General features: G+C 41.5%; 1 protein-coding gene across 2 annotated transcripts in view; it reads right to left on the bottom strand.

The window, feature by feature from the left end:
* Positions 1-17,240: 17,240 nt before the first annotated feature.
* The window catches only part of GNE (glucosamine (UDP-N-acetyl)-2-epimerase/N-acetylmannosamine kinase), a 91,018-nt gene continuing 80,568 nt past the window's right edge, over positions 17,241-27,690 (bottom strand). For both annotated transcript variants that reach the window (XM_075825534.1, XM_075825535.1), the window contains exons 10-12: positions 21,862-22,044; positions 21,481-21,597; positions 17,241-21,000 (exon numbers count right to left, since the gene is read on the bottom strand). In XM_075825534.1, coding sequence (XP_075681649.1) covers positions 20,765-21,000; positions 21,481-21,597; positions 21,862-22,044 — 536 coding nt within the window. In that variant the 3' untranslated portion in view covers positions 17,241-20,764. The remainder of the gene's footprint in view (positions 21,001-21,480; positions 21,598-21,861; positions 22,045-27,690) is intronic.

The raw sequence follows: 27,690 nt of genomic DNA, 5'->3' as shown, positions 1-27,690 counted from the left end.
CGCCCCCAGGTCCGCCATCTTTGTACACCTATTAAGCCTTGCCTCCGGCAGGGCTTAATAGGTGCCTGTCAGAATCACGATATACTGGAATACATTAGTATTGCAGTATATCGTACAAGCAATCTAACGATCGCTGGTTGAAGTCCCCTAGGGGGACTAATAAAAAAAAACACTTTTTTTTTTTTTTTTTGGTGTAAAAAAAAAACCTTTTCCCATTATAAGTAAATAAACATGATTGGTATCGCCCTGTCCACAAAAGTCTGAATTATTACAATATATCATTATTTAACCCGCACGGTGAACGCCATTAAAAAAAAAAAAAAAGTAAACTCCAGAATGTCTATTTTTTTGGTCACCTCATCTCCCGCAAAAAATGAAATAAAAAGTTATCAAACCGTCGCATGTACACCAAAATTGTATTAAACTACAGCTTATGCAGCAAATAATAAGCCCTCATACCACTTAATCGACGGAAAAATAAAAAAGTTGTGGCTCTCGGAATTTGGTGACGCAGAATACATTTTCTTTTTTACACTTAGGTTTTTACATGTAAAATATAGAACTATGTATATTTGGTATCGCTGTAATCGTATTGACCCACAGAATAAAGTTAACATTTTAATTGCACAGTGAATTCCGTAAAAACAATGCACAAAAAACCATGGAGGAATTGCTGTTTTTTTTTCATTTTCTACCCCACAAATATTTTTTTTTCCCGTTTACAAGTACATTATACGGCAAAATAAATGGTGCTACGCAAAACTACATCTCGTCCCGCAAAAATAAAGCCCTCATAGGCCTATATCGACGGAAAAATAAAGATGTTATGGCTTCTGGAATGTGGGGAGGAAAAAATGAAAATCAAAGTTGTTTACGACGGGAAGGGGTTAAAGAGATGGAATTCATAAACCCTCTCAAATTAGGATGTGAATACCCTCAAATTAAAGCTGGGAGTCTGCACTTTAATCCGATATTGATTATATAACTGTATATTCAAAATGTTTTGGTAAACGGCTAAAATGCCAAAACTTGTTACTGTCCAAATAATTCTGGGCCTAGCTAGGTAACTAAGGGGTTATCGACTTTTTGTTTTTTCTATTTTCTTATAGAATAGGAAATTAAAGATTTCTAATAAACATGCATTTAAAACTCTGCTCACATACCTTTTATCAGTGCAGTTGTTTTTGCCTAAAAATAAAAAGGTATAGCCCACAGATTAGTTCATAAAAAAAAAAAAAAGTACCCGTATGATAAATGAATGCAGTCATGTGACCCCCTGGCTTTCAGGTAACACTGTCCAGGTGAATAATAGGTTGAGGAGCAGATGTTTGAGTATTTCTATCTACAGCAGCCTATTATGTCTGTCAGTATCAGTGAGGAGCAGCTCTTCCATTCTTCTACCAGTCTTGGTTGTGGTTTTTTTTGTTTTTGTTTTTTTATATGTAACGTATCACCTAGAGACAGGCAGCCATTTTATATAAATCATCTGGAGACTGAATATAGGCACAGTGATGTTGTTTATCATTATTCCACCATTAGTCCTATTCACATAGCCCATGTTGCCCCAACACATTTTGTGTGTGTGGTGGGTCACATGACTGAATATGACTAGACATGGCATCAGTTAGCCCAGGGGTCTCCGACAGCTAAATGAGCCGCACATAGAAAAAAATTTGAATTTGACAGGCCGCATTACTTTAAAATTTGATACAATACAAAATTGTTAATCATTGCGTTATTTGATCTACTAAAACGCTACTACATTACAATAATATTACGGCTAGGTTTAAACTTACTGTAAATTTGTGAGTTTACTCCACGTGCTTATTTTAACAATCCAGTTTTAAGTGTCATTAAATGCAGTCTGGCTGCTCAGTTGGCAGACCATTTCAAGATTGAGCAGCCCCTTTCAAGATTGAGCAGCCCCTTTTTAGATAGTGCCCCCTCCTTGGTAGTGCCACACAGACCTCCTCCCTGTAGGTAGCGCATTTGGGCCCCTCTAGGAGTGGAATCCCCAGCCTGAGCATTGCCAACACTCTGGCTGGGGCTTCAGCTTCAGGACCAGCCCTTGACTTCAATACCCCTATATGGACAGTGACGTCAAGGGCTTCTCCAGGAACGGAATTCCGGGTCAGCAATGCTCTGACTGGGGATGTCTCTCTTAACAGGGAGCCCCTGACATCACTCCATATACAGACAGGGGAGCGTGGTATCATGTGCATTACAAAACACTCTGCAGACTGCAATTTAAATCGAAAGTTTTAAAGTGTTCGTTCACGCGTTGCATAAATGCTGTGGATTTTCCACAACGGAATTAGTTGTGGAAAATCTGCAGCATAATACGGTAGCAGCAAAGTGGATGAGATAAAATAAGGGCATGGCCCCACGTGGCGGATTTCTTCCGCAACTGTCCGCATCAATGCCGCACAGAATTCTGTTGCGGATCTGCCCAAAATGTGCAGTAAATTGATGGGGACTGGCCGTTGCGTATTGAGGTGAAAGTACTTCCCTTCTCTCTGTCAGTGCAGGATAGAGAGAAGGGACAGCACTTTCCCTAGTGAAAGTAAAAGAAATTCATACTTACCTACTTCATACTTGTCTTGGTGACGCGTCCCTCTTTCGGCATCCAGCCCGACCTCCCTGGATGACGCGGCAGTCCATGTGACCGCTGCAGCCTGTGATTGGCTGCAGCCGTCACTTAGACTGAAATGTCATCCTGGGAAGCCGGACTGCAGAAATAAGCAGGGAGTTCTCGGTAAGTATGAACTTCTATTTTTTTTACAGGTTGATGTATATTGTGATCGGTAGTCACTGTCCAGCGTGCTGAAACAGTTACTGCCGATCGCTTAACTCTTTCAGCACCATGGACAGTGACTATTTACTGACGTCGCCTAGCAACGCTCCCATAATTACGGGTGCACACACGTAGTCACCCGTAATTACGGGAGCCCCATTGACTTCCTCAGTCTGGCTGTAGACCTAGAAATACATAGGTCCAGCCAGAATGAAGAAATGTCATGTTAAAAAACCAATACGCTCCGCAGCACACATAACATGTACATGACATCTGCGGACTTCATTGCGGAATTTAGAATCTCCATTGAAGTCAATGGAGAACTTCCGCAATGAGTCCGCCACACGTCCGCAACATCCATTGTATGCTGCGGACACCAAATTCCGCTCCGCAGCGGAATTTTCCGCATCGTCTAAACGAACACTACTAAAAAGCAGTGGAAGGCAATAGAGAAACGGGTCCCCTGCGGATTAACGCTGCGGAGTGTCCGCAGCGGAATTCCAGAGCAATTCCGCCACGTGGAGCTTTGCCCTAAGTCTCATCCACACGCTGCGTAAATAGTGTGTGGAAATGACGCTTAAATCGGTATGCGGTGCAGTTTTATTCCGCAGCATGTCAATTGCATTTGCGTAAATGCTTATTTGTTGCGGGTTTTCCTCATTGAATTCAATGGGGAGGTAAAACCCGCAACAAATAGCAGTTGTTGCGTTTATTGTGACAAAATGGCAGTGATTCCCCTGCAAAAAAATTACCCAGAAGTCTGTTGCTTCCTCCAGGCCGGCGTCCTGGGATGACATTTTATCCCATGTGACTGCTGCAGCCAATCGCAGGCTGTGGCAGTCACATGGGATGAAATGTCATGCCACGAGGCTGGCCTGGATTACATCAGAGGGCCAGCCTCCTGGGATGATTATTCATCCCATGTGACCGCCACTGCAGCGGTCTCCTGGGATGAAACTTCATGCTGCAGTTTTCTCATTTCAACCTTCACAAATAGGGGGAGGTTTTTTTCCTATGTTAGAGGTCCTAGAGTCTTCAGGTAGGATAACTTGTTTACATAAAGGTATATGGAGTCAAAAAGCACAGGCTCAGAGAGTTTTTTTTCTTACCATTACTGAGGAAGGCAAGCAGCTTTTGTGGACATTAGAGTATCGATACTTTTCAGTTTGGAGACAGTTGGGCAACAATCATGAAATTAAAGTGGTATTTGATCGCCATGACTGGAAGAATTGGGTTGCTGTGGGGGAGCAAACAACTGGACTATGACACACACAATCCCACACACAATCCCACAGCACTCCGATGGTTCCAAAAAGTATGTGATTTATTCAGTCAACAGCTGCAACGTTTCCGTCCTGCTATAGGACCTTTTTCAAGCATTTCAAGCATGCTTGAAAAAGGTCCTATAGCAGGACGGAAACGTTGCAGCTGTTGACTGAATAAATCACATACTTTTTGGAACCATCGGAGTGCTGTGGGATTTCTTTCGTTTATGTTTTATAATCCATGTCAGGGCCCCCCATAGCAATCGCTTGGGGGACACATGGTATCACAGCCCCACATAGTTTTTATGATTCAAAAGGTTTGTGGTTTCTGGTTTGGTTTCTTCCTCCCCACCCCTTTTATTATCACAGTTGGTACTTACCTGCATGGGTCAGGTTGAGGTCAGCTGTACAGGAATGGATGAGCAGGTTCTGGAATTTTCCACCTTGCGCTCGTGAAGCCCGCGCTTTTTACTGATTGGATAATGAGCAGCAACGGCGGGAAGATTTCCTGTTTAAATTCTGGTGTCCGGCAGTGTTCCGGGCCGTTTGAAGAAGATTCAAGACAAGCCCCGCCCAGCCCTCCCCTTTTTTAAAAGGGTTTCCCTGTCGCGATGTTTACTAGTGGGGTTTAGTCTCCCAGCTAATTCTGGGGGGACTTGGTTCAATAATTTGATGATGATTGATTAATGAATTTTCAATAATTTTATGGTTATGTTGGATTGAATTATTTATTCTTGGGTAACCCTTAATAAACATTGCAGCCTATATTTCCAATTATAAAGTTGTGGTTGTCATTTATTTGTATGTTTATATGTTAGGGTTTGTGTTACCATGGATCTGGATTACCTGCTTGCACCCATTACCGTATTGGAATCTGTCGCAGAGTGCTGCTTATCTCTCTATATATATATATATATATATATATATACATACATATACATACATACACTTGAGCTTATTTTTACAGTACCAGGTTATGCTGCTGAGTGTGTATGTGAAAGACTAGAGGTAATGTGGATGGTAGAGCCTCCTAGGCAGTGGAGGCCTGTGGCCAATTGCCATTTTTTTGTCCTCTCTGTTATCCAGCCTTGTGCATATGGCTTAATTGTGGCGTTCAATTGAAGTCTGATTAGCCCGTATGCAGTAAGCGCCCCCTAGTGTTGGGTAAAGGCAGACAGATTTTTCTGATCGTACTCTATGGCGGCACAGGGAATTTTTTATGCAGGAGTTTCCCCAAGCATAAACACATTTTGGTGTGTATGCGACAATTCAAATTTAACAGCTGCAAGATCTAAATTTTTTTTTCCATTTTATGCCACTGGCGATTATGGAAAAAAACAAAAAAAATCATGGATGGCGCTTAGCATGACGGGAAAAAGCCTGCCAATTTAGGTGGTGAGTTGGCCTATTTGCATAATAGATGTGCAGTGTAAAAGAAACCTTCGTTATATTTAGAGATTTTTTTTCTCTGAGAGCTTGTCGTTGTCAAGTAAACAATGGTGATGTGGCCTCTAAACCAAGGATGCATAATTCTGATCAAATTTGCAAGAGTTAATAAGGCCACGTGCACAGACCCAGTACCTGGAGTCCCTACGGTTCTGTACCCTTCATGTACCACCATATAGGGGTCTCTCTGAGGAACTGTATTCTCCCTCCGAGAAGCAATATTTCTAAGGCAGAATACCTGCATGTGAAGTAACAAATAAACAGATTCAGGGAGAATTCACAAGAATACTGTGATGTGAAAAAAACAGAACACACAAAAGGTATAGCATGGGACCATAGGTGGCTAAACAGCCGCATGCATGAGGTCCCAGGTGGGTTTTTGGGGCATCCTGGTTTGCAGCAGTAATACAGTTGCCTAGGCAACAGGAGCAAACACTCTCCTTCATTAACTTTTATGCTCCCTGCACAAGTTGCGTATTCTTAGCGAAACCTTTACCCCTTAGTGACCAACAATACGCCTTTTCACGTTCGTCACTAAGGGGCTTTAGGCTAAGGCTTTTCACGTGATCGCTTTAGCCTAATGTAGCGCCGAAACAAAAGATCAGAGCTCCGTTCTCTCAGCTACCGGAGGTAGATGAGTGTTCGGAGCAACGACCAGAGACCATTACTAGTGGTCTCTGGTCACGTGATCGCCGTGAATCGTTATATCACGGCGGTCACTGCAAAGCGGCAGAACGTTATCCTCTCTCCACTCATGGAATAACTCCTTAGAAAGGAGAGAGAAAGGGTAATTAGTGTCGTCCCCCCCCCCCTCTCACGTCCGACCCCCCCCCCGTCCGATTCCCCCCCCCCACAAAATGGCGCACGCATGCGCTGTGCATAACTTACCTGTGTCGGCAGCTGGCACAGCAACAATCAGGGACCATTGTGACTGGTCCCTGATCAGGTGATGTCTGTGATAAAACCTATCACAGACAGTTATTTTCATAACACAGCCAGGACATTGGCTGTGTTTCTCTCTCCTCCCATTGTAGTTGTTCTGAGAGGAGAGAGAGATCAGTCTGCGTCCTGTTCTGTCAAAAAAAAAAAAAAGAGTGAAAAAACAAATCACCGCTTTCTAATATATACTTATATATATATGTATATATAAATCATATATAAAATCTAGATTAGTGTCAGTGCTAGATTAGCGTTAGTGCTAGTTTAGCGTTACTTTAGGGTTAGGGCTAGTTTAGCATTAGTGTTTAGTGCCGTAATACTACCGTAATGTCTCAGCGAATGTACAGCGCGGAGCAAGCCTACGCCTTGCTATGTTCTGACATTTCTGAAAGCGAAACAGACACCGCTTCAGAATTTGTTCCCCACAGTGACGCTTCTAATTCTACCGCTGAACCCCATAGTCCTATGGTGGTAGATACAGCAGTCGCTATAGGGGTGTTAAGTGCAGGGCCGAGTGTTGCAGTCCCTCCCGTGATGTGGGATCCTGCACGATCATTTCCCCCCCCCCCCCAAGTACCCCAATTTGAAGTGACTCCAGGAATTAGTGTTGACATCCAAAATTTTACCCCCTATAATTTTTTTCATTTATTTGTATGCGATACGGTCTTAGACTTGATAGTCCAGCAGACTAATCTGTATGCTAGGCAGTTTGTTCTGCAAAAGCATGCGTCTATATATTCAAGAATGTGGAGCCCCACAAGTGTCCCAGAAATAAAAAAATTTTTAGGCATTACCCTCAATATGGGTTTGGTTAAAAAACCATCTGTCCGGTCCTACTGGACTTCTAGTGCTGTCCACGCTACCCCTGTATTTGCAGCTGTCCAGAAACCGCTATGAGGCCCTAATGCGATTCATGCATTTTACCGACAATTCCCAAGAAGTGACCCAGCCTATGATCGGCTTAATAAATTAAGGCCATTAATCACCCTTCTAAATGATTTATTTTTAAAGTTGTACACCCCTGATAAAAATTTGTCTGTAGATGAATCGCTCATGAGCTTCAAAGGCCGACTTTCCTTTCGTCAATTCATCCCTTCCAAACGAGCCAGATATGGGGTGAAATTATACAAAGTGTGCGAGAGCACAACGGGTTACACCTGCGGTTTTAAAAATATATGAAGGCAGGGACCGCCAAATTCATACCCCAGGCTGCCCAGAAACTATTGGCACCTCTGGCAAAATAGTGTGGAACCTAATGGAGCCATTTCTGCACAAGGGGTACCACGTCTATACAGACAATTTTTATACCAGCGTTGCCTTTTATAAAGCCCTCCATGCTGCAAATACAGGGGCCTGTGGGACAGTACGGAAGAACAGAGTGGGACTCCCACAACAGTTGGTGTCCAGGCGTTTGGGAAAAGGAACATCCATGGCGCTTGCAAGTGAGGAATTACTTGCAGTGAAGTGGACCGACAAGAAGGATGTCTACATGCTGTCCACCGTACACACGGACACCACTGTGGCAATTACGGAGAGGGGGGCTACCACTGCAAAGCAGAAACCCGTCTGTGTAACAGACTACAACAAATTTATGGGGGGTGTAGACCTTTCCAACCAGGTGCTTCAGCCTTACCTGGTGAAGCGCAAAAATAAGGCCTGGTACAAAAAGGTAGCAATCTACCTCATCCAGGTTGCTACCTATAACAGTTTTGTTATTTTCAAAAAAGCCTAAGGAACGCTCACTTTTCTTCAATTTCGGGAGGTCATTGAGCATCTCCTTTTTGCGTCCACTATACCTGCACAATCCTGCGAATCTGAGGATGTGCGCAGGCTTTCAGAGCGCCACTTTTTACACCCTATTCCTTCCACTGAGACCCAAAAAAGGTGTCGGATATGTAGCAAGCATAGCAGGAGGAGGGATACCCGCTTTTATTGCCCCATGTGTCCATCAAAACCAGCCCTTTGTAACTACCCGTTTCGAAACCTTTCACACGGTTTCAAATTACTAGCATTTAACACCCAAAAAAATAAATAAATGGGTGGGCGGTCTTTTTAGGGAGTCAATTTCTTTATATTTTCTTTTTAGTTTGTGGGCTTTCCAAGTAGGGATTATTTCTTGTGGGAGAGGTCGTAGAGCACATTTTTTTCAGACCGTGAAACTAATTTTACCCCTTATGATTTTTTTTATTTATTTGTGGGTGATCAAGTGCTGGAATTAATTGTCCAGTACAAAATCCCACATCCACAATTTTTTTATTTTGACTGTTCTTATGACTATGCCCTGCCACATACAGCGGTTACATTCCTAATTCTGTACCGTGATACGGGCATGATCTTTTTTTATTTGGAGGATCTCTAATAATCGAGCTGTTCCTTATCAATACACCATGGGCTTTGTTACGGTTCTTCTGGAAATACTGACATAATTTTGGGGATTAGTGATCCTTTACTGTTCCTATAGATGGTTTTGGACATTGCCCCTCTATATATTCTGTAGGTGATTGGTGGTTTTGTGCACATAGCGGTTCCTACCTTGCGAGGCAGGGGCCTGTTATGGTGTACCGCGTCACGTGGCACGTTCGTCCCTCATATAGGGATTGATGGAGCTAAAGAGACGTTGTACAACCAGTAACTGAAAAAAAAAAACCTTGTCATGGCAGCCCTGCAGGTGTTCTTCTATCTAGTGAACAGACTCGAGTTTGCAACATAGTTGGATACATTTTCCTCCATTTGTTTGAAGATATTGCCCGTCACTCCAGTACAGTTTATTTTTTCCTCTCTGACTGATTTTATATTAGGACAGAATTCTGTCCACAATGACATCATAATGGCACCAACTGCTTCTTCAGCAAGACATAGTCATAAGTACAGGCAAATACGTCTATAGCGACATGTATCCGTTATGAATACACGGCTTCACTTCTCTTCTGTATGCCGCACAAATTTATTAATGTGGCATATTTCTAACAAAATAACCTTCTACCACGTCTCCTCTATTTCATGTGGAAACGTAATAAGAGTTTGAAGAAAACATTATATACCCATAGTGTCTGAAATAATACCCATTATTTCCTCCTTTAAAAATTTTTGGTCCGCATGCCCACTACACCACTAGATGAATACCTTTAGGGGTTTAGTTTTTAAAATGGGGTCATTTCTGCATGTTTTTTTTTTTTTTTGTTCAGGCAGCTCAATGCCTCTAAATGCATGATATGGGGCCTAGAATTTATTCAATTGTGCCCTGAAAGCCAAAGGGTGCTCCCTCTCTTTTTGGCCCAGCCACACGTCTAAATAAGCAGATTGGGGCAACAATGGGAGTATTTTGAAAACAGGAGAAACCGGGTGATAGATTTGGAGGGGGGTGTTTCTTCATTTTCATGTTCGCTTTACAAAGAAATCGGTCTTCAAAGTGATACTTTTATGGAAAAAGTTTTTTTTTTTTTTATTTCACCTGCTATGCATTAAATTTAGCAAAAAACTGTGGGGTCAAAATACTTACAACACCCCTTAATAAATACCTTAAGGGGTCTAGTTTTCTAAATGGGGTCATTTATGGGGAGTTTCTATCGTTCTGGTAGTTCAAAACCTCTCCAAATGTGCAGTGGGGCCTAAAACATTTTCAAGCAAAATATGAGTCCTGAAAGCCTCTGGGTGCTCCCTCCCTTTCGGGCCCTGCCGTGTGTCCAGGCAATGCATTAGGGTCACAATGGGGGCATTTTTGAAAACAGGAGAAACAGGGTGATAGATTTTGGGGTGTGTTTCTTCATTCTCATGGTTGCTTTACAAAGAAATCGGTCTTCAAAGTGATACTTTTATATAAAAAGTGAAATTATTTTTTTTTACGCCTGCTTTGCATGAATTCTTACAAAAAAACTGTGGGGTCAAAATACTTACAACGCCCCTTAATAAATACCTTAAGGGGTGTAGTTTTCAAAATGGGGTCACTTGTGGGGGTTTCCACCATTCTGACACCTATGAGCCTCTGAAAACCTGGCTTGGTGCAGGGAAACAAAATGTACTTCAAAATGTATAAAATTATTACTAAATTTGTAAGTCTTCTAAATTGCTCAAAAATGATTTTTTTTTTTCAAAAGCGCTGCCAAAATAGAGTAAAAAGATGGAAATATATATTTAATCAAAAAAATTGTACAGTCTGTATGTACATATGTGACATATTGCAGTTAAAAATAGGGCAAAAATGATAATTTTTACAAAATTTCTTACATTTTTCTATTTTTTAATTAATTTCCACAAATTGTATCAGTCTACTTTTACCACTAAAATAAAGTACAACATGTGACGAAAAAACAATGTCCGAATTACTTGGATATTCAAAACTTTCACAGAGTTATTCTCTGATAAAATCAGACATACCAGATTTGACAAATCTGGCTTGGTCATTAAGGTCCAAACAGGCCCGGTCATTAAGGGGTTAATCTGCATTTTCCGCACGGAAACTCTGCAGCGTTTTCACAACATAAATTAACATGTTGCTGATTCACAATTTGCACCACAGGTCAATTTCCGCACATCTTTTCTGCTAAGAAAAAAGTCTGCAGCATGTGGATGAGATTTGTTCAAATCTCTACTTTGTTGCTACCGTAATATTCCAGACAAATTCCATAGCAAATATGCAACGTGAGATGCGGCCAGCAACATCACTGGAGGTACCCTTTAATCAGTCACTTCAGCTGTAAATGCTGTATAAAATCCACTCCTTTCCCTTTCATTTAGTACCTCCCAAAGAAGTAGGTAATCTCAGGCTGGGTTCACACGACCTATTTTCAGACGTATTGGAGGCGTTTTACGCCTCGAATTACGTCTGAAAAAAACGCCTCCAATACGTCGGCAAACATCTGCCCATTACTTTCAATGGGTCTTACGATGTACTGTGCCGATGACCTGTCATTTTACGCGTCGCTGTCAAAAGACGGCGCGTAAAATAACAGCGTCGTCAAAGAAGTGCAGGACACTCCTTGGGACGTAAATGGAGCAGTTTTTCATTGACTTCAATGAACAGCTCCAAATTACGTCCGTAAAAGACGTGGCGAAAAACGCCAGTACATGCAATTACGTCTGAAATTCAGGAGCTGTTTTCTCCTGAAAACAGCTCCGTAATTCCAGACGTAAATGCAGTTATCGTGTGCACATACCCTCACAGTGCGGTCACAATCTCGTGAGAAATCAGGAAGTAGAACTCTGTTCTATAAATTCACACATTGCGATGCAGAGCAGTTGAGAACCACATGCCTTTAACCACGCTTTTGAAATACGGTAATTGGCCGTGCAGTTTTTTTCTTCAGACGAAACATGTTAAGAATGTGTTGCATCACAAAATCACGACAATTCGTGGTCAAACGCAAACTGGCAAACTACCGCAACATGTGAATGTACCGTACTGAGGGAAATCCTGTTCTGCTAACATTATGTATTTGAGAAAAGTCTTGTAAGTTAATCTGTCACTTAAGGCCCTTTTACACTAGGCAACAATTACCCGAACAATCTTAGGTGCGTTCGTTCTCATTCATTGCCCAGGGTAAACATGCCTGCCTATTAACCCCTTCCCGACATTTGCCGTACATGTACGTCATGGAAAGTACTGACTTCCCGCATCTTGCCGTACACGTACGCCAAATGTTTGGGACCGGCTCAGAAGCTGAGCCGGTGCCATCATCACCGGATCTCAGCTGTATCTTACAGCTGACATCCGGCTGTAACGGCGGGGACCGAAATTAGCTTCGATCCCCGCCATTAACCCCTTAAGTGCAACGCTCAAACGCGATCGCTGCACTTAAGGTGTTTGCAGCTCATCGGAACCCCAGTAATGAAATTGCCGGGGTTCCGGTGGCTGCAATGGCAACCGGAGGCCTAATACTGGCCTCCCGGTCTGCCTAGCACCGAAGCCGGTCAAGATCCGCCCGGCGGCGGAGCCTGATCGGCTTCCATAGCTGCCGGCAAGATGGCGCCGGGTCAGGAGCTGATCCGGCGTCATCAGCGGTGGAAGTCAGCTGTACTGTACAGCTGACATCCACCTGTAACGGCAGGAACCGGAGCTAGCTCCGATCCCTGCCATTAACCCCTTCGATGCAGCAATCGAAAGCGATTGCTGCATCGTAGCGGTTACTAGCAGATCGCCAGCCCTGACAGGCAATCAGGACTGGCGACTGCTGTTATGGCAACAGGAGACACAATGGTCTCCTGCTCTGCCATTACGGAAGCCGATTTAGGCCCCGCCGGGAGGCGAAGCCTAATCGGCTTGCTGTCAGTGAATGACTGACAGATCTAATACATTGCACTACATAGGTAGTGCAATGTATTAGAAAAAAAAAAATCTGACCGTTGGACCTTCAAGTCCCCTAGTGGGACTTGAGAAAAAGTGTAAAAAAAGTATAAAAAAGTGTAAAAAAAAGTGCACAAAATAAAAGTTTGAAAACAGTAAAAGTTTCAAGTATCAAATAAAACACAATCCCCCTTTTACTCTTATCAAGTCCTTTATTATTGAAAAATAATAATAAACCATATGTATTTGGTATCGCCGCGACCGTAACGACCGGAGGTATCAAAATATTATATTATTTATTGCACGCGGTGAACAGCGTAAAAAAAAACGTAAAAAACGTTACCAGAGTTTCTGTTTTTTGGTCACTTTGCCCTACAAATATTAGAATAAAAAGTGATCAAAAAGTCGCACGTATCCAAAAATGGTACCTATAAAAACTATAGCTCGTCCCGCAAAAAACAAGCCCTCATACACCTCCGTCGACAAAAAAATTAAAAAGTTATGGTTCTCACAACTTGGCGACAGAAAAAATACATTATTTTTACAAAAGTAATTTTATTGTGCAAAAAGTTGTAAAACATGAAAAAGTTCTATAAATTAGGTATCGCTGGAATCGTACTGACCCGCAGAATAAAGTTAACATGTAATTTATAACGCAAGGTGAACGCTGTATAAAAAAAACGAAAAAAGCTGTGCCAGAATTGCGTTTTTTTGTTTACCTGGCATCCCAAAAAATAGGATAAAAGGTGATCAAAAAGTCACATGTACCCCAAAATGGTACCAATAATAACTACAGCTCGTCCCGCAACAAACCAGCCCTCATACCACAACGTCTATGAAAAATAAAATTAGTTATGGCTCCAATAAGTCAGGAAATAAAAAAATATGCAGTTGTGCCCGAGGGGAACATTTCTTCTGTTTGAAGAGGCGATTTTTCAAGGACCTAAAATTAGGGAACCAGGAAAGGGAGGGCCCAAACATATCTGCTGGAAGCGACGGTGCCCGTATTATACCAGGACAACACTTCCCAGCAAAATTCCCCAAACTACAAAGGTGCGGAGTGTGGACCAAAAGGGGGATAAGAAATGACACCATTTATCAGTGCGACACCGGCCTGTGCGGAAAGGATTGCTTCACAGCGTAACACACATCTATGGATCATTTTATTGTTTTTTTTTACCCCGTTATTATACCACCTGACTATGCCCCTTATATACTCCGCCCGGCTTACATGTACCCCCACATTATACACGGAAACACCAGTAAGACTCCAAACAAAACTACTACCAAGCAAAATCCACGCTCCAAAAGCCAAATGGCATTTCCTCCCATCTGAACCCTACAGCGTGCCCAAACAGCAGTTTCCTTCCACATATATGGCACCGTCATACCCAGGAGAACCCTTTCAGCAATTTTTGGGGTGTGTGTCTCCAGTGGCATAAGCTGGGCACGACATATTTGCCACTGAATGGCATATCTAGGGAAAAATATAAATTTTTAATTTGCACCATCAACAGCGCATTCATTTATGGAAAAGATCTGTGGGGTGAAAATGCTCACTACACCCCTTAATAAATGCATTGAGGGGTGCAGTTTCCATAGTGGGGTCACTTCCCAGGGGTTTATTTTTATTATTTCACATCTGAGCCTCTGCAGTTGTGAACCAATACTTTGTAAATCGCCAAATTAGGCCTCAATTTTACATGGTACGCTTTCACTCCTGAGCCTGGTCGACTGTCCAGGCAAGAGATTAGGGCCACATGTAGGGTGTTTCTAAAACCAGGAAACCCAGCATAATAATTAGAGAGCTGTCTTGTTATGGTGGCACAAGCCGGGCACCACATATTGTCCACATATCTGTGGAAAAAATCCCATTTTCACTCTGCAACATCGAGTTCACACTAATTTCTACAAAACACCTGCAGGGTTAACATGCTCACTACACCCGTAGGTAAATGCATTGAGGGGTGTAGTTTCCAAAATGGGGTCACTTCTGGGGGGTTTCCACTGTTTTGGGCCCACAGGCGCCCAGAAACCAATCCAGAAACATCTGCACTCCAAATGGCGGTCCTTCCCTTCTGAGCCCTGCCGTGTGCCCAAACAGCAGTTTATGACCACATATGTGGTATTGCCGTACTCGGTAGAAATTGCTTTACAAATGTTGGGTTCTTTTTTTCCTTTATTTGTTGCGAAAATGAAAAAATTTGCGCTAAAGCTACGTCTTATTGAAGAAAAAGGATTGTTTTTATTTTCACTGCCCAATTCTAATAAATTCTATGAAACATCTGTGGGGTCAAAATGCTCACTACGCCCCTAGATGAATTCCTCAAGAGGTGTAGTTTCCTAAATGGTGTCACTTTTTGGGCGTTTTCATTGTTTTTTCCCCTCAGGGGCTTTGCAAATGTGACATGGCCTCCGCAAACCATTCCTGCTCAATGTGATCTCCAAAAGCCAAATAGCGCTCTCTCCCTTCTAAGCCAAGCCGTGTCTCCAAACAGCCGTTTATTACCACATGTGGGGTATTGTTTTACTCGGGAGAAATTGCTTTACAAATTTTGTGGTGCTTTTTCTCCTTCAGTCCTTGTGGAAATGAGTAAAAATAAGCTAAACCTACATTTTCTTTGAAAAAATGTTGATTTTTATTTTCAGGGCCTACTTCCAATAATTTCTGCAAAAAACCTGTGGGGTCAAAGAGCTCACTATACCCCTAGATAATTTCCTCAATGGGTGTAGTCTCCAAAATGGGGTCACTTGTGGGGGGTTTCCACTGTTTTGTCTCCTCAGGGACTTCGTAAATGTGACATGGCCTCCGCAAACCATTCCTGCTAAACTTGAGCTCCAAAAGCCAAATAGCGCTCTTTCCCTTCTCAGCCTCGCCGTGTCTCCAAACAACCGGTTATTACCACATGTGGGGTATTGTTTTACTCGGGAGAAATTGCTTTACAAATTTTACGGTGCTTTTTCTCCTTTAGTCCTTGTGAAAATGAGAAAAAAAATCGCTAAACCTACATTTTCTTTGAAGAAATGTTGATTTTAATTTTCACGGCCTACTTCTAATAATTTCTGTAAAAAAGCTGTGCGGTCAAAATGCTCACTGTACCCCTAGATAATTTCCTTGAGGTGTGTAGTTTCCCAGATGGGGTCACTTTTGGGGGATTTTGACTGTTTTGGCACCGCAAGAGCCCTTCAAACCTGACATGGTGCCTAAAATTTATTCTAACAAAAATAAGGCCCCAAAATCCACCAGATGCTCCTTTGCTTCTGAGGCCGGTGCTTCAGTCCAGTAGCACGCTACGGCCACATGTGGGATATTTCCTAAAACTGCAGAAACTGGGCAACAAATATTGAGTTGCATTTCTCTGGTAAAACCTTCTGTGTTATAAAAAAAATTGTACTAAAAATTTATTTCTGCAAAAAAATATGAAATTTGTAAAATTCACCTCTACATTGCTTGAATTCCTGTGACATGTGTAAAGGGTTAAGACATTTTCTAAATGCTGTTTTGAATACTTTGAGGGGTGAAGTTTTTAAAATGGGGTGACTTTTTGGCTGTTTCTAATATATAAGGCCCTCAAAGCCACTACACAACTGAACTGGCCCCTGTAAAAATGGCCTTTTGAAATTTTCTTGAAAATGTGAGAAATTGCTGCTAAAGTTCTAAGCCTTGTGAGGTCATAGAAAAAATAAAAGGATGTTCAAAAAACGATGCCAATCTAAAGTAGACATATGGGGGATGTTAATTAGCAACAATTTTGGGTGGTATAACTGCCTGTCTTACAAGCAGATACATTTAAATTGAGAAAAATGTTAATTTTTCGCTAAATTTTGGTGTTTTTCACAATTAAATACTGAACATATCGAGCAAATTTTGCCAGTAACTTAAAGTCCAATGTGTCACGAGAAAACAATCTCAGAATCGCTTGGATAGGTGAAAGCATTCCGGAGTTATTACCACATAAAGTGACACATGTCAGATTTGAAAAATGAGGCTCGGTCAGGAAGGTCAAAAGTGGCTAAAGAGGGAAGGGGTTAACCTACAAAATGCTTGTTTGTTGTTGATCATCATCATTTATACGGGTATAAAAATGTATAGTTTGTTGCCAACACATCCCCTCGTGTAAACAGCGGATGTGCTGCTAACAACCATGTAAACTGATGAGAGGTTAATGCGAACGACCACACAAACGAACCCTTACCCTTTTTCTCAGAACTTAAACGGTCCTCTGTAAGCTTCCTCCTGGACAAATTCTACACTATTTGGCAGATAAGGTGGTTTAAAAAACAAAACAGAAAAGAAGAAAACTCCAACATTGTATTTTTATTACATTTAAAAATTCAAACACGGCTCTTGTGTGCTCTCTCAATAGTCTCTTTATTGTATTGTTGTGCTATTAAACAATCATCATAGTTTTTATAATGACATAATAAATAAATATCACAATAGGTATCCTCTGAGTGTACTGCACAGTATCACCCAAGAGATAAGGTGGAATGTACAGGAGATAACATTTCATAAAACAATCAAATGTACTAGTCATGTTTGGTAGAATGTGCTACATTTTACAACAAATCTTGCACCAAAGTCACAAAAAATAAAAATCTAGAAAGCAGTAGGAATGATAAAGCTATTATTTTAAAGGCTATGAACATCTTTGTACTAAAAATTTTTTTTGTTAATTTTCTTCTTAAATGCAAAACTAAGCAACTTTCTAAATAGTCTACATTAAAAAAATGTCCTACCATTTTGCGGTTGTAGTCTGTGTAAGGTCTCCTGCACATGGCCGTGCCCATAATCAAGGCCCGCATTTTCGGCACGTGCTCCCATACAAAGTATGGGAGCACGGTCTGTGAAACGCAAAAGATAGGACATGTTCTATCTTTTGCGGTACAGTTCTACGGCACCGACACCTATCCGTAGCGATACGGAAAGGCGTCTCCAGCCAATAGAACTGAATGGGTCCGTAATTGCGAACCGTATTATGGTCTGCAATTAGAGATTTTTTACGGTTGTGTGCATGGGGCCTCAGTCCTTCACATAGCTGGCTGCGCTGAAGCTTCTGATACTGCATTGTCTGCTCTCTCCTCTTCCCCTACCTTCTCTCAGTGTTAAGAAATAGCAGCATGAAAGGTAAGGAGGTTGTACACAGCAGATTAGAGAATGTTAAGAGGGAAAAAAATCCAAGTGTTCAGGGAGTGCAGATCACACAGGATGTCAGTAGAGTGTAGATATGGAGGAAACATCCTGTGTGATTCCCCTATCCTCCCCAGTGTATTAGTTTGGAGAGAACCCAGAATACAGATAGTGGGAGGGAGAAATCATACACCCCTCAGCAGCAGTGTCAACACAAATGATCTCTCTTGGGCTATAGAAGGTGAAAGCAGTACAGGAATGAAGCAGTGCGGATACATGAGAGCTAATGAAGGCAGTAGCATCCTGTATACGCAGAACTCACATCCAGCACGTATAAGGGTATGTGCACACGTAGTGTTATCAGCCATTTTTCGGCCCGTAAACGTCCTGAAAAACGTCTGAAAAATCGTAAGCAGAACGCCTCCAAACATCTGCCCATTGAATTCAGTGAGAAATACGGCGTTCTGTTCTGACGGGGCGTTTTTTTACACAGCCGTGAAAAAAGTGCACATCACTTCTTGAGCCGTTTTTGGAGCAGTTTTTCATTGACTATAGAAAAACAGGTCCAAAAAACGGATGTGAAAAACACAAGTATGATTAAAAACCGTCTGAAAATCAGGAGCGGTTTTCCCTTTAAAACAGCTCCGTATTTTCAGACGTTTTTGAGTTGCGTGTACACGTACCCTAACTGGGAGGGAGAGGCTGAATCTAGGAGTAGGTTGGAAATATCAAGGGGCCCGAAAATGAATGAAGTAATGAAGATTGCGGCCTTGAACTTAGTGAAAATTTAACTCCAGGTAACCACTGACAAATGCAGAAATATATATTTTTTTCTTCACGTCAAAAGGTGTCCATAGCATTTAACAATTGGTGTTTAATAAAACAAAATTTAAAAAACAACAACCCACAATTAATGTATATTGTACAAATACAATACAAGCAAAGAAAAATAATTCTAGTTTAAGAACTTCGAGTGGAGTTGGCAATCTAATGTGCAAAGATTCACCTTTGCAACCAATGTAATAATTCTTTCCTAAAGTGCTACAATGCATCAAAAATAAAGTGAGGCAACTTGACTAAAAGTATCCTCAATTTTGGTGTATACAGCTCCTATGCAAAACGGATTCTCCGTGTAAGGTAGCACTGCATCCTGCAAAATGGCTGTAGCCTGTAGGCCATTACAAACAAAGCCTGTGCAGTCGGATCCAGCGGTCATACTCCCATTTGTCCCCTAATTCTTACTAATATACATTCGGTAGAGTACCAAGAAGTAGGAGACAGTAGGAAGGGAGTATGACTGCAGGATCACACTATACACAATTGTAGTCTGTAACCATAAGAGCGGTGAGTACAAAACGGTAGGAGATTTTTAGACAAGACTATGGTCTAGTCTAAAAATCATTTTTGCTTCATTTTTCATTTTAGATGCACAAGAGCACTAAAAATAAAATTGGTGGCAAAGTTAAACATAACCTTTAAATACATTAAAAGCTTAATAAACGTTTGTAAAATAAAAATGATAAACCTTGATTATGCTAACTGGTAACAAATTACACAAAACTAAAAAGAGCAACTTTCCAAACGTCTGTTTTTTTGTGTTATTCCAGCCATTACATTTCTCAAGATCTGATTGTAACCGGTTTCCAGTTGTACTACAGCCATTTTACAGGATGTAGTACTCCCTTATACCCATTTTAATAATTAATATATTAAAACAAGGTAAAAGTAAATGATGGTTTAGGTCGGCTTTACAGTCTGTAATTGGTGCGGATTCCATATCGAAAGTGGGCAAGGAAGATGCCAGAATGCACAAAAAATAAATACATTTTCCAAATCCCATTCAAAAATGCACGTAGATTTACAATGTAGATAACATGGGGACGATATATAATATAGTATTACACCTACAGCAGTGATCTGAAAGACCTGTAAAACAATAATAATACCACAACCAACATAAAAATATGAAAATACTACAATGATCATCTATATTGAGAGGATGCAGAGGAGGCAATCAGGTTTCACACTGCATTTGTTCATGACAACACGATGATGCAAGTGTTAAACTTAACACCTCAACAATGTGCAATATAGAATTGTGTTGAAGAAGAACATTCTTTGTTTGAGCTGTGGATTGTATTTAGAAAAAGTTAAAAAAAAACCCTCGCTAAATTACAGATATGTACAGTAGCATACAAAAAGCTTGCTTATTGCACAACTAAACCCATTCTGATGATTCTCATGATCATTGAGAAAACACTTCTGGCTTTTTTAAATTATTATATGAACACATTTATATCTCAAAATAAAAGACGGACTACATGGAGACTGAACAGATTAGGGAAAAAAAAAAGGCTGCATTTTTTGTTTGTTTTTTTTCTCCCCAGAACCGCTCTCGTTCATGGGCTGTGCCTGTAATGGCAGCTCATCACCATTTAAGCAAATGGGGCTTAAATGCAATACCAGATGCAGCCATGGACAAGAGTGACACGATTTCCGATAAAAAAAACAAAACAAAAAACACCCTTTTTTAAGCCACATACAACCCGTTAAACATTCATATGTGGCCTTTTCTCGAACAAAAAAAGCCCTTTGCTCTTTACATCCTTCAAAACATACATAGGCTGAAAGCACAAGTCAATTGTAGCCACTATTTAGGCTAGAATGTCTGGTCACTGTTCACCTCAAAATGGAACCAGTGAGGGCAATACTATGTTTTCATCCTAAAAAAAAATTAGCGGGCTTTGGTAATATACATGTACCATGTAATATAGTAGGGAAAACAACTACAATAGCAAGTGTTCTTTTTTTAACATACATCAGCCAGCTTCATTTAGGCACAAAAAAATTGGCCTTGCAGCCTTCATACTGGCAATGTAATTGTTACAATGACACAGCCCAACTAAGGTCTAGTATGTCCTGCGGGTGGTATAGTCCAGTACCATACTCGCTGCCCCCAGGAGCGCAGGGTCAGATAAGTTTGATACAACAACATTGACATCCTGGACGGAGGCCAAGCCTCTCTGGCGTATCACGTCTTTCACTGTATTTACATACTGGTTTGCTAGAACGCCGGAGAGTATCACCAGCGATGAGTTGATCGTGTGCAGGATGTTCACAATGCCAATGCCTAGAGCTGTTCCAGCTGTTAAAAAAAATAAATAAAAATAAAGATGCAAAAGGTTAGCTATTACATATACATTCCTCAAGACACCTTTCTATATTAAAGCCTACCCAGCAATCAGATGATCGCCACAGGTCAAACTTCAGAAACTCCCTACGATCAGCCGTCATCGCCGGGGGAAGCAGCTGCTGGCCATATATTTCCCTTGCCGAAGTGGAAGCCGTTCTTTCTTAGCAGCTCCAATCTCTGGCTCATGGAGGAGCATCCTGAGTGGAGAGCCCACCCCCCACCCAATCTATAACATCTATATATGCCCTATTGATAGGGGTTATCTTATTGAGACAAATCCTTTAAGCAAGTTAAATCAGTGGCGTGTGTATCAAGAAGTCAGGTTAATGTTATGTCCCGGATCATCTCCGCAACCAGAGATATTTACCAAATATTTATATGTAGACAAGTGTCTATATTTGTATATTTATTTGTATGTATATTTGTGAATACCTGTCTTTAAAATATTGCCGGCTTTGGTGTTTCCCAGTTTTGCTGCTTGAATTAGATGGACAGCTGTAACACTTTCATCATTCTTTAGCGCCATATCTTCTATTAACAGCAGATCCTCTGAAAAAAATAGGGAAAATGGTGTTAAATATTATTAGTTTAACATTTAATAAACAAAAACGTAATTTTTTTAGCCAACATCAATCACTAAACGTGCAAATCATGAGGCACAAATCTGCCCCTGCAACGTAGAGGACAAACTAAACATCTAAGCTAATGCATTCGAATATACGGAGCAAATAGCTATGGTGGAAAGGCCGGGATCTCACTGCCATCTAATGACAAACATGCAACCTGCAGGAAGAAAGCCACATGTGAACTCACCATCGTGCAGCTTCTTGGCCTCTCTTTGCAATGCAATACCGGACGCATATGCTTCTATGCAGCCATAGCCGCCACACATGCACTCCGGTCCATCAAAAGAAACCATGATATGTCCTAGCTCACCAGCACAAAATGAGCTGCCATGTACAAGTTCATTGTGATGGATCACTCCTCCACCGATACCTGAAATACAGAGAATATAGAATAGGCCAAGTGTTCACTCACATTAGTATATTAGGCTACACAGACTGTTTTCTCAATGACGACAAATTTTCCAGGAGGAAACAAGTCTGTATACATATAGGAAGGTATCACTTGAGATCATCAAAATATTTATCCCTCTCGAACACCTAAACATTAATCCCACTAAAGGGTTGACGTGAATCTTCTACAATATGCCTGTACGCCCATAAGAATCGGAGCAGCTGTCCGTTAAAAATCATGCTCTAATGCTTTAGAAGAGTTCGGAGGACAAAAATGAAGACAATTTACTACCATGTAAGCACCTTCTAAACTACGAACACTCATACAAACATTAATGTATCATTTTCTTCTCCGATCCCCTAAACCTTTGATCATAGTCCCCTCATTTGACTAGAAGTTTAAATTCTTTGTTTCCCCTGAAGATAAACCATGCCAGAGATGTGAGGCTGCTAAAATACAATTAACTTTTAAAGAAGAGCCAAGTCCGCATGTTAATGGGGTAGTATAGGGTGATGGCTGGATTGTGGAATAATATCAGTTCGCTTAAAAAAGGACTGGTCAGCTCTCCAGACTGGTCTGTTCTAGTAAATACCGTATTTGATTTCTCCATTAAATAACGATTCTGGAGCATCTTTTCTTAGCCTTTTGCATTGTTCCATTACTCCGTCATTCCTCCTGGCAATGTATAATTGACAACTGGGTGTAACCATCCCCCTTGTCAAAGAAACATGTCTGTGCACAGCTTGAAACTGTCCAATTCGTGCCAGAGTGAGTAGGAATACACCCAATCAACAAGGGGACTGGTAACACCCTCTTGTCAATTTATTCATATGTTGCCAGAAGAAATAGAGGAATGGCACTAAACAATTTTTATTTTATGTGGAATGCAAGTATTTACTGAAACAGACATATCAGGAGAGCTGACAGGTCCTTTTTGAAGAACGCTCAGCTCTTGAATGTCACTTTACACTTTTCCATAGTTTAGGCATACATAAAAAGGAGAGGACAGGTTTTGCTTTACTTGTTTTGTACCACTATTTGCTATTTAAACAGAAAAGTTAATTCAGAATTCTGCTGGACTTCTATTACCAGAAAGAAATGGTGCTCAGAGGACGGTTACACAGTTGAAACTATATGCGGTTAGTAGCTGTGGAGTCGGTAAGCTCCAACTCCTATTTTTCCACTGTCAGACTCCAGCTCCGAATTGTACTCCTTCATAAATGGCTCATGTATAATTATAAGTAATAACAAGTTTACTGTAGTAAAACGGTAACATTAGGTTTTATCACCATCATAAAACACAAATTCCTGAGTGTAATTATGCAACACGCCATGCATAGAATAAATTCTTAATATTTTTAAATTTGAAGCCGGAGTTGGTACATTTCTTCCGACTCCACCAAAACGGACTTCGACTGGCTGTTAGGTCACGTCAGACAGCAGAATGATACTAAACTGCTGTCTAGATCAACTTAGTGATAATGTGGAATTTCCCCAAAAGCTTGTTTAGGAACAGGGTCTGCTACCTATAGTTTTTCTAAATGACCAGAGAAAATGGCACAATTTTGCTATGCGCTTCTTTAGATTATAACTCGGCAGGTGAATAAAGTTCATCTTTGAATTTTACCCTCTTTTTAAAGGACAGATAGGGCTTTGTTTTAATGCCATTTGTCAGTATACATCATTTTTATATTTTTTCTATAAAGTGGGCAAAATTGGGAAAAAATGCAAGAATTTAGCAAATGCGTCAGTTTATACCAGCATTTTTCACACATAGTATAGACCACAGACAAAGTTCATCTCCTTTCACATTCTTCCACTTCTCCTGAGCACGGGGATACCAAATATGTGTGTCTGATTTATCACATAGAGATGTAGGAGGGCGGACGATAGAAGAAGCTTATTTCACAAATCGCCTTTTTTCAAAGCTGGTTTTACAAAACTCAACAGAGTTTCTTGAAGCAGAAATCCCAAAATATTCATCTAGGGGTATAATGGGAATTTATTTTTTGGGGTTTTCTAAAATAAGAAATTGCAGATTTATGCAAATGGAGCTCTCTAGCAGATGAACTTTAGACAACATGCAAACATGACATCCACCCCCCACCCATTCCCTCCCTCACCCTTGGAGTAAAATCAGGGGAAAAATAAAAACGTAATGTAGGGCAAATATATTTTCAACTACTTAACTAAAATCTAATAATTCAGAACAGTGTGGTATTTTTTAAAACATGAGGGACAGAAATATCGGGAATCTTTGCGGTGCCCGTCTTTTCTGCAGACGCGGCACTTTTTCTGGGGGTTGCTTCTAGTTGGTGTTGGGGGAATGCGAGTGATGAAATGTCTTTCAGTCAGTCGCGTGACATCCTCAGACTGGGGGCATTCTCTGTTGTCCTGAACGTCAAATATGAGGCCTTCGATAATTTTCTCCTGGAAATCCAGGTGTGTGCCTCTGCCTGTTTTTTTTTTATAGAGCACAAATGAATTGTGGATTGCCACCTGTGAGGCTGGGTTCACACACCCTATTTATGGACGTAATTCGGGCGTTTTACCCTCGAATTACGTCCGAAAATACGGCTCCAATGCGCCGGCAAACATCTGCCCATTCATTTGAATGGGCTTTACGATGTTCTGTGCCGACGGTCATTTTTTTTTACGCGCCGCTGTCAAAAGACGGCGCGTAAAAAAGACGCCCGCGTCAAAGAAGTGTCTGTCACTTCTTGGGACGTAATTGGAGCCGTTTTCCATTGGCTCCATAGAAAAACAGCTCCAATTACGTCCGTAATGGACGCTGCAAAAAACGCCTGCACATGCCATTACATCTGAATTTCAGGAGCCGTTTTCTCCTGAAAACAGCTCCGTAATTTCAGCCGTAATCGACGCTGCCATGTGAACATACCCCAACAGATAAATGGCCACTTTTTTGTACCAGGTTTTAGTTTTGCGTTTTACTAAATAGGGCTGTAAAACCTGGTCGCTTAAATCCACCCCCCCATGTACTTGTTATATTCGGACACGCTCACTGGTTTGTGCTTGTCCGATGATGCCCCCCTTTCCCTCACTGCCACTGTTCCTGCGGTATGTATTGTGCTTAGCACATACACATCTTTGTGATCCCTGTGCTTGACTGCCAGCAATTCTTCAGATGCATAAGCACAGGAGTCCCCCTTTACCATGCGCTTCCCCACTAATTGCTGCAGAAAACCAATTTGTTTTTTGCGCATGGTACCACATGCCCCAGTCCTTGCAGCATGCAAATGCCTAAACAGGGGCACACTGGAATAAAAATTATCGCAGTACAGGTGGTACCCCTTGTGAAGCAGAGGCTGCATTATCTCCCACACTATCTTACTGCTGGTGGAAAGATCAGGGGGGCATCCAGGAACATTTATTGAGCGGACCCGCCCTTCATAAATCCTGAAGGCGGTGGTATATCCTGACCCGCTTTCACACAATTTGTAAAGCTTAACGCCATATCTTGCCCTTTTGGAAGGTAGATATTGGCGAAAGCTAAGTTTTCCATGAAAGTTGAGGAGGGATTCGTCCACACTTACATTCTGCTCAGGGGTGTAGAGTTGCAGAAATAAATTATTGAGGGAATTTATCAGTGGTCTTATTTTGAACAACCGATCACAGTTTGCATCGTTACTTGGGGGGGGTCTGTGCGTTGTCATTGAAGTGGAGGAACCTCATTATTGTTTCATAACGAGACCTAGGCATTACTGCAGAATACACTGGGGTGACTTTGGTGAGTCTGGTTGACCAGTAAGACCTAATGGAGGGCTTTTTTACAATACCCATATTTAATAATTATAATAATAATAGTCTATTTATATAGCGCCAACATATTATGCAGCACTTTACAATTTAGAGGGAACATAAACAGACAATATAAGACATTACATAGTGACAAAGCTAATTTACAATTCAGACAGGAGGATTCAGGACCCTGCCCGCAAGAGCTTACAATCTATGAGGAAATAAGGGAGACACAAAGTGTAAAAGCGTATGTTCAGTATAATGGTCCAGCCATCTTTTATACACATGGGGTAGTACACATAAAGCTGCATGAGCCGGTCACCAGCCAGTATCTGTGTATGACAGACATGAAGTGTATTACGGTATGTGCACACGACCTCTTTTCAGACGTAATGGAGGCGTTTTACGCCTCGAATTACGCCTGAAAAGACGGCTCCAATACGTCAGCAAACCATCTGCTCATTGCTTGCAATGGGTCTTACAATGTTCTGTGCAGACGAGCTGTCATTTTACACGTCGCTGTCAAAATACGGTGCGTAAAATGACGGCTCGTCAAAAGAAGTGCAGGACACTTCTTGGGACGTTTTTGGAGCCGTTTTCTCAGACTATTGAACGCAGCTCCAAAAACGGCCGTAAAAAATGTCGCGAAAAACGCGAGTTGCTCAAAAAACGTCTGAAAATCAGGAGCTGTTTTCCCTTGAAAACAGCTCGGTATTTTCAGACGTATTTTGTTAATCGTGTGAACATACCCTAAGGGTGTAAGGAGTGTGAGGGAATCTTATTCTGATGACTAATCTATAAGGGGGCCATGGAAAGGAGTCAGATTAGGGAATGTTATAGGCCTGTCTAAAAAGATGTGTTTTCAGGGCACATTTAAATGTGGATATTGGGAATTAATCTGATTGTCTGGGGTAGCACATTCCAGAGGACAGGTGCAGCACGAGAAAAATCTTGGAGACGGGAGTGGGAGCTTCGAATTATGGAGGATTTTAATCTAAGGTCGTTGGCAGAACGTAGAACACGGGTAGGGTGGTAGACAGAGATGAGGGAGGAGATGTAAGGAGGTGCAGCACTGTGGAGAGCTTTGTGGGTGAAAATAATATGTTTGAATTTAATTCTGAAGGGGATGGGCAACCAGTGTAGTGATTGGCACAGAGAAGGGGCGTTGGTGTACCGTTTGGTTAGAAAGAGGAGCCTGGCTGCTGCATTAAGGATAGATTGGAGAGGGGAGAGTTTGGTGAGGGGGAAGACCGACTAATAATGAGTTACAGTAGTCAAGACGAGAGTGAATCAGAGCAACAATGAGAGTTTTGGCGGTTTCCTCAGTAAGAAAAGGGTGGATTCTGGAGATGTTTTTGAGGTGAAAATGACAGGAGCGTGAAAGTGATTGAATGTGAGGAGTAAAGGTAAGATCTGAGTCAAAAATAACCCCGAGACAGCGGGAGTGCCGCCTACGAGTTATGGTAGTAGGCATCAGGTTTGGGTAGGTTAGTAGATGGTGGGAACACAAGGAGCTCAGTTTTAGAGAGATTCAGTTTCAGATAGAGAGGACATGATGTTAGAGACAGCGGACAGACAATCACTGGTGTTTAGTATTACAGCGGCGGTGATGTCATGGGAAGAGGCATATAATTGGGTGTCATGAGCGTAGAGATGGTACTGGAAGCCAAATCTGCTGATAGTTTGTCCAATCGGGGCTGTGTAGAGAGAAAAGAGGAGCGGACCTAGGACTGATCCCTGAGAAACCCCGATAGCAAGAGGAAGAGGAGAAGAAGTGTAACCAACAAATATTTAAGGTGAGCCTTAATTTTTTTTTAAAATTCCTGCAAATTGGTGGGCGTCCAATCTCTGGCATGGGTGGATGAA

This window comes from Rhinoderma darwinii, chromosome 1 (genome assembly GCF_050947455.1).
Source record: "Rhinoderma darwinii isolate aRhiDar2 chromosome 1, aRhiDar2.hap1, whole genome shotgun sequence".
NCBI classification, from domain to species: domain Eukaryota; kingdom Metazoa; phylum Chordata; class Amphibia; order Anura; family Rhinodermatidae; genus Rhinoderma; species Rhinoderma darwinii.
Note: the sequence above shows the minus strand (reverse complement) of the source record. Positions and strands in the feature narration are given on the sequence as shown.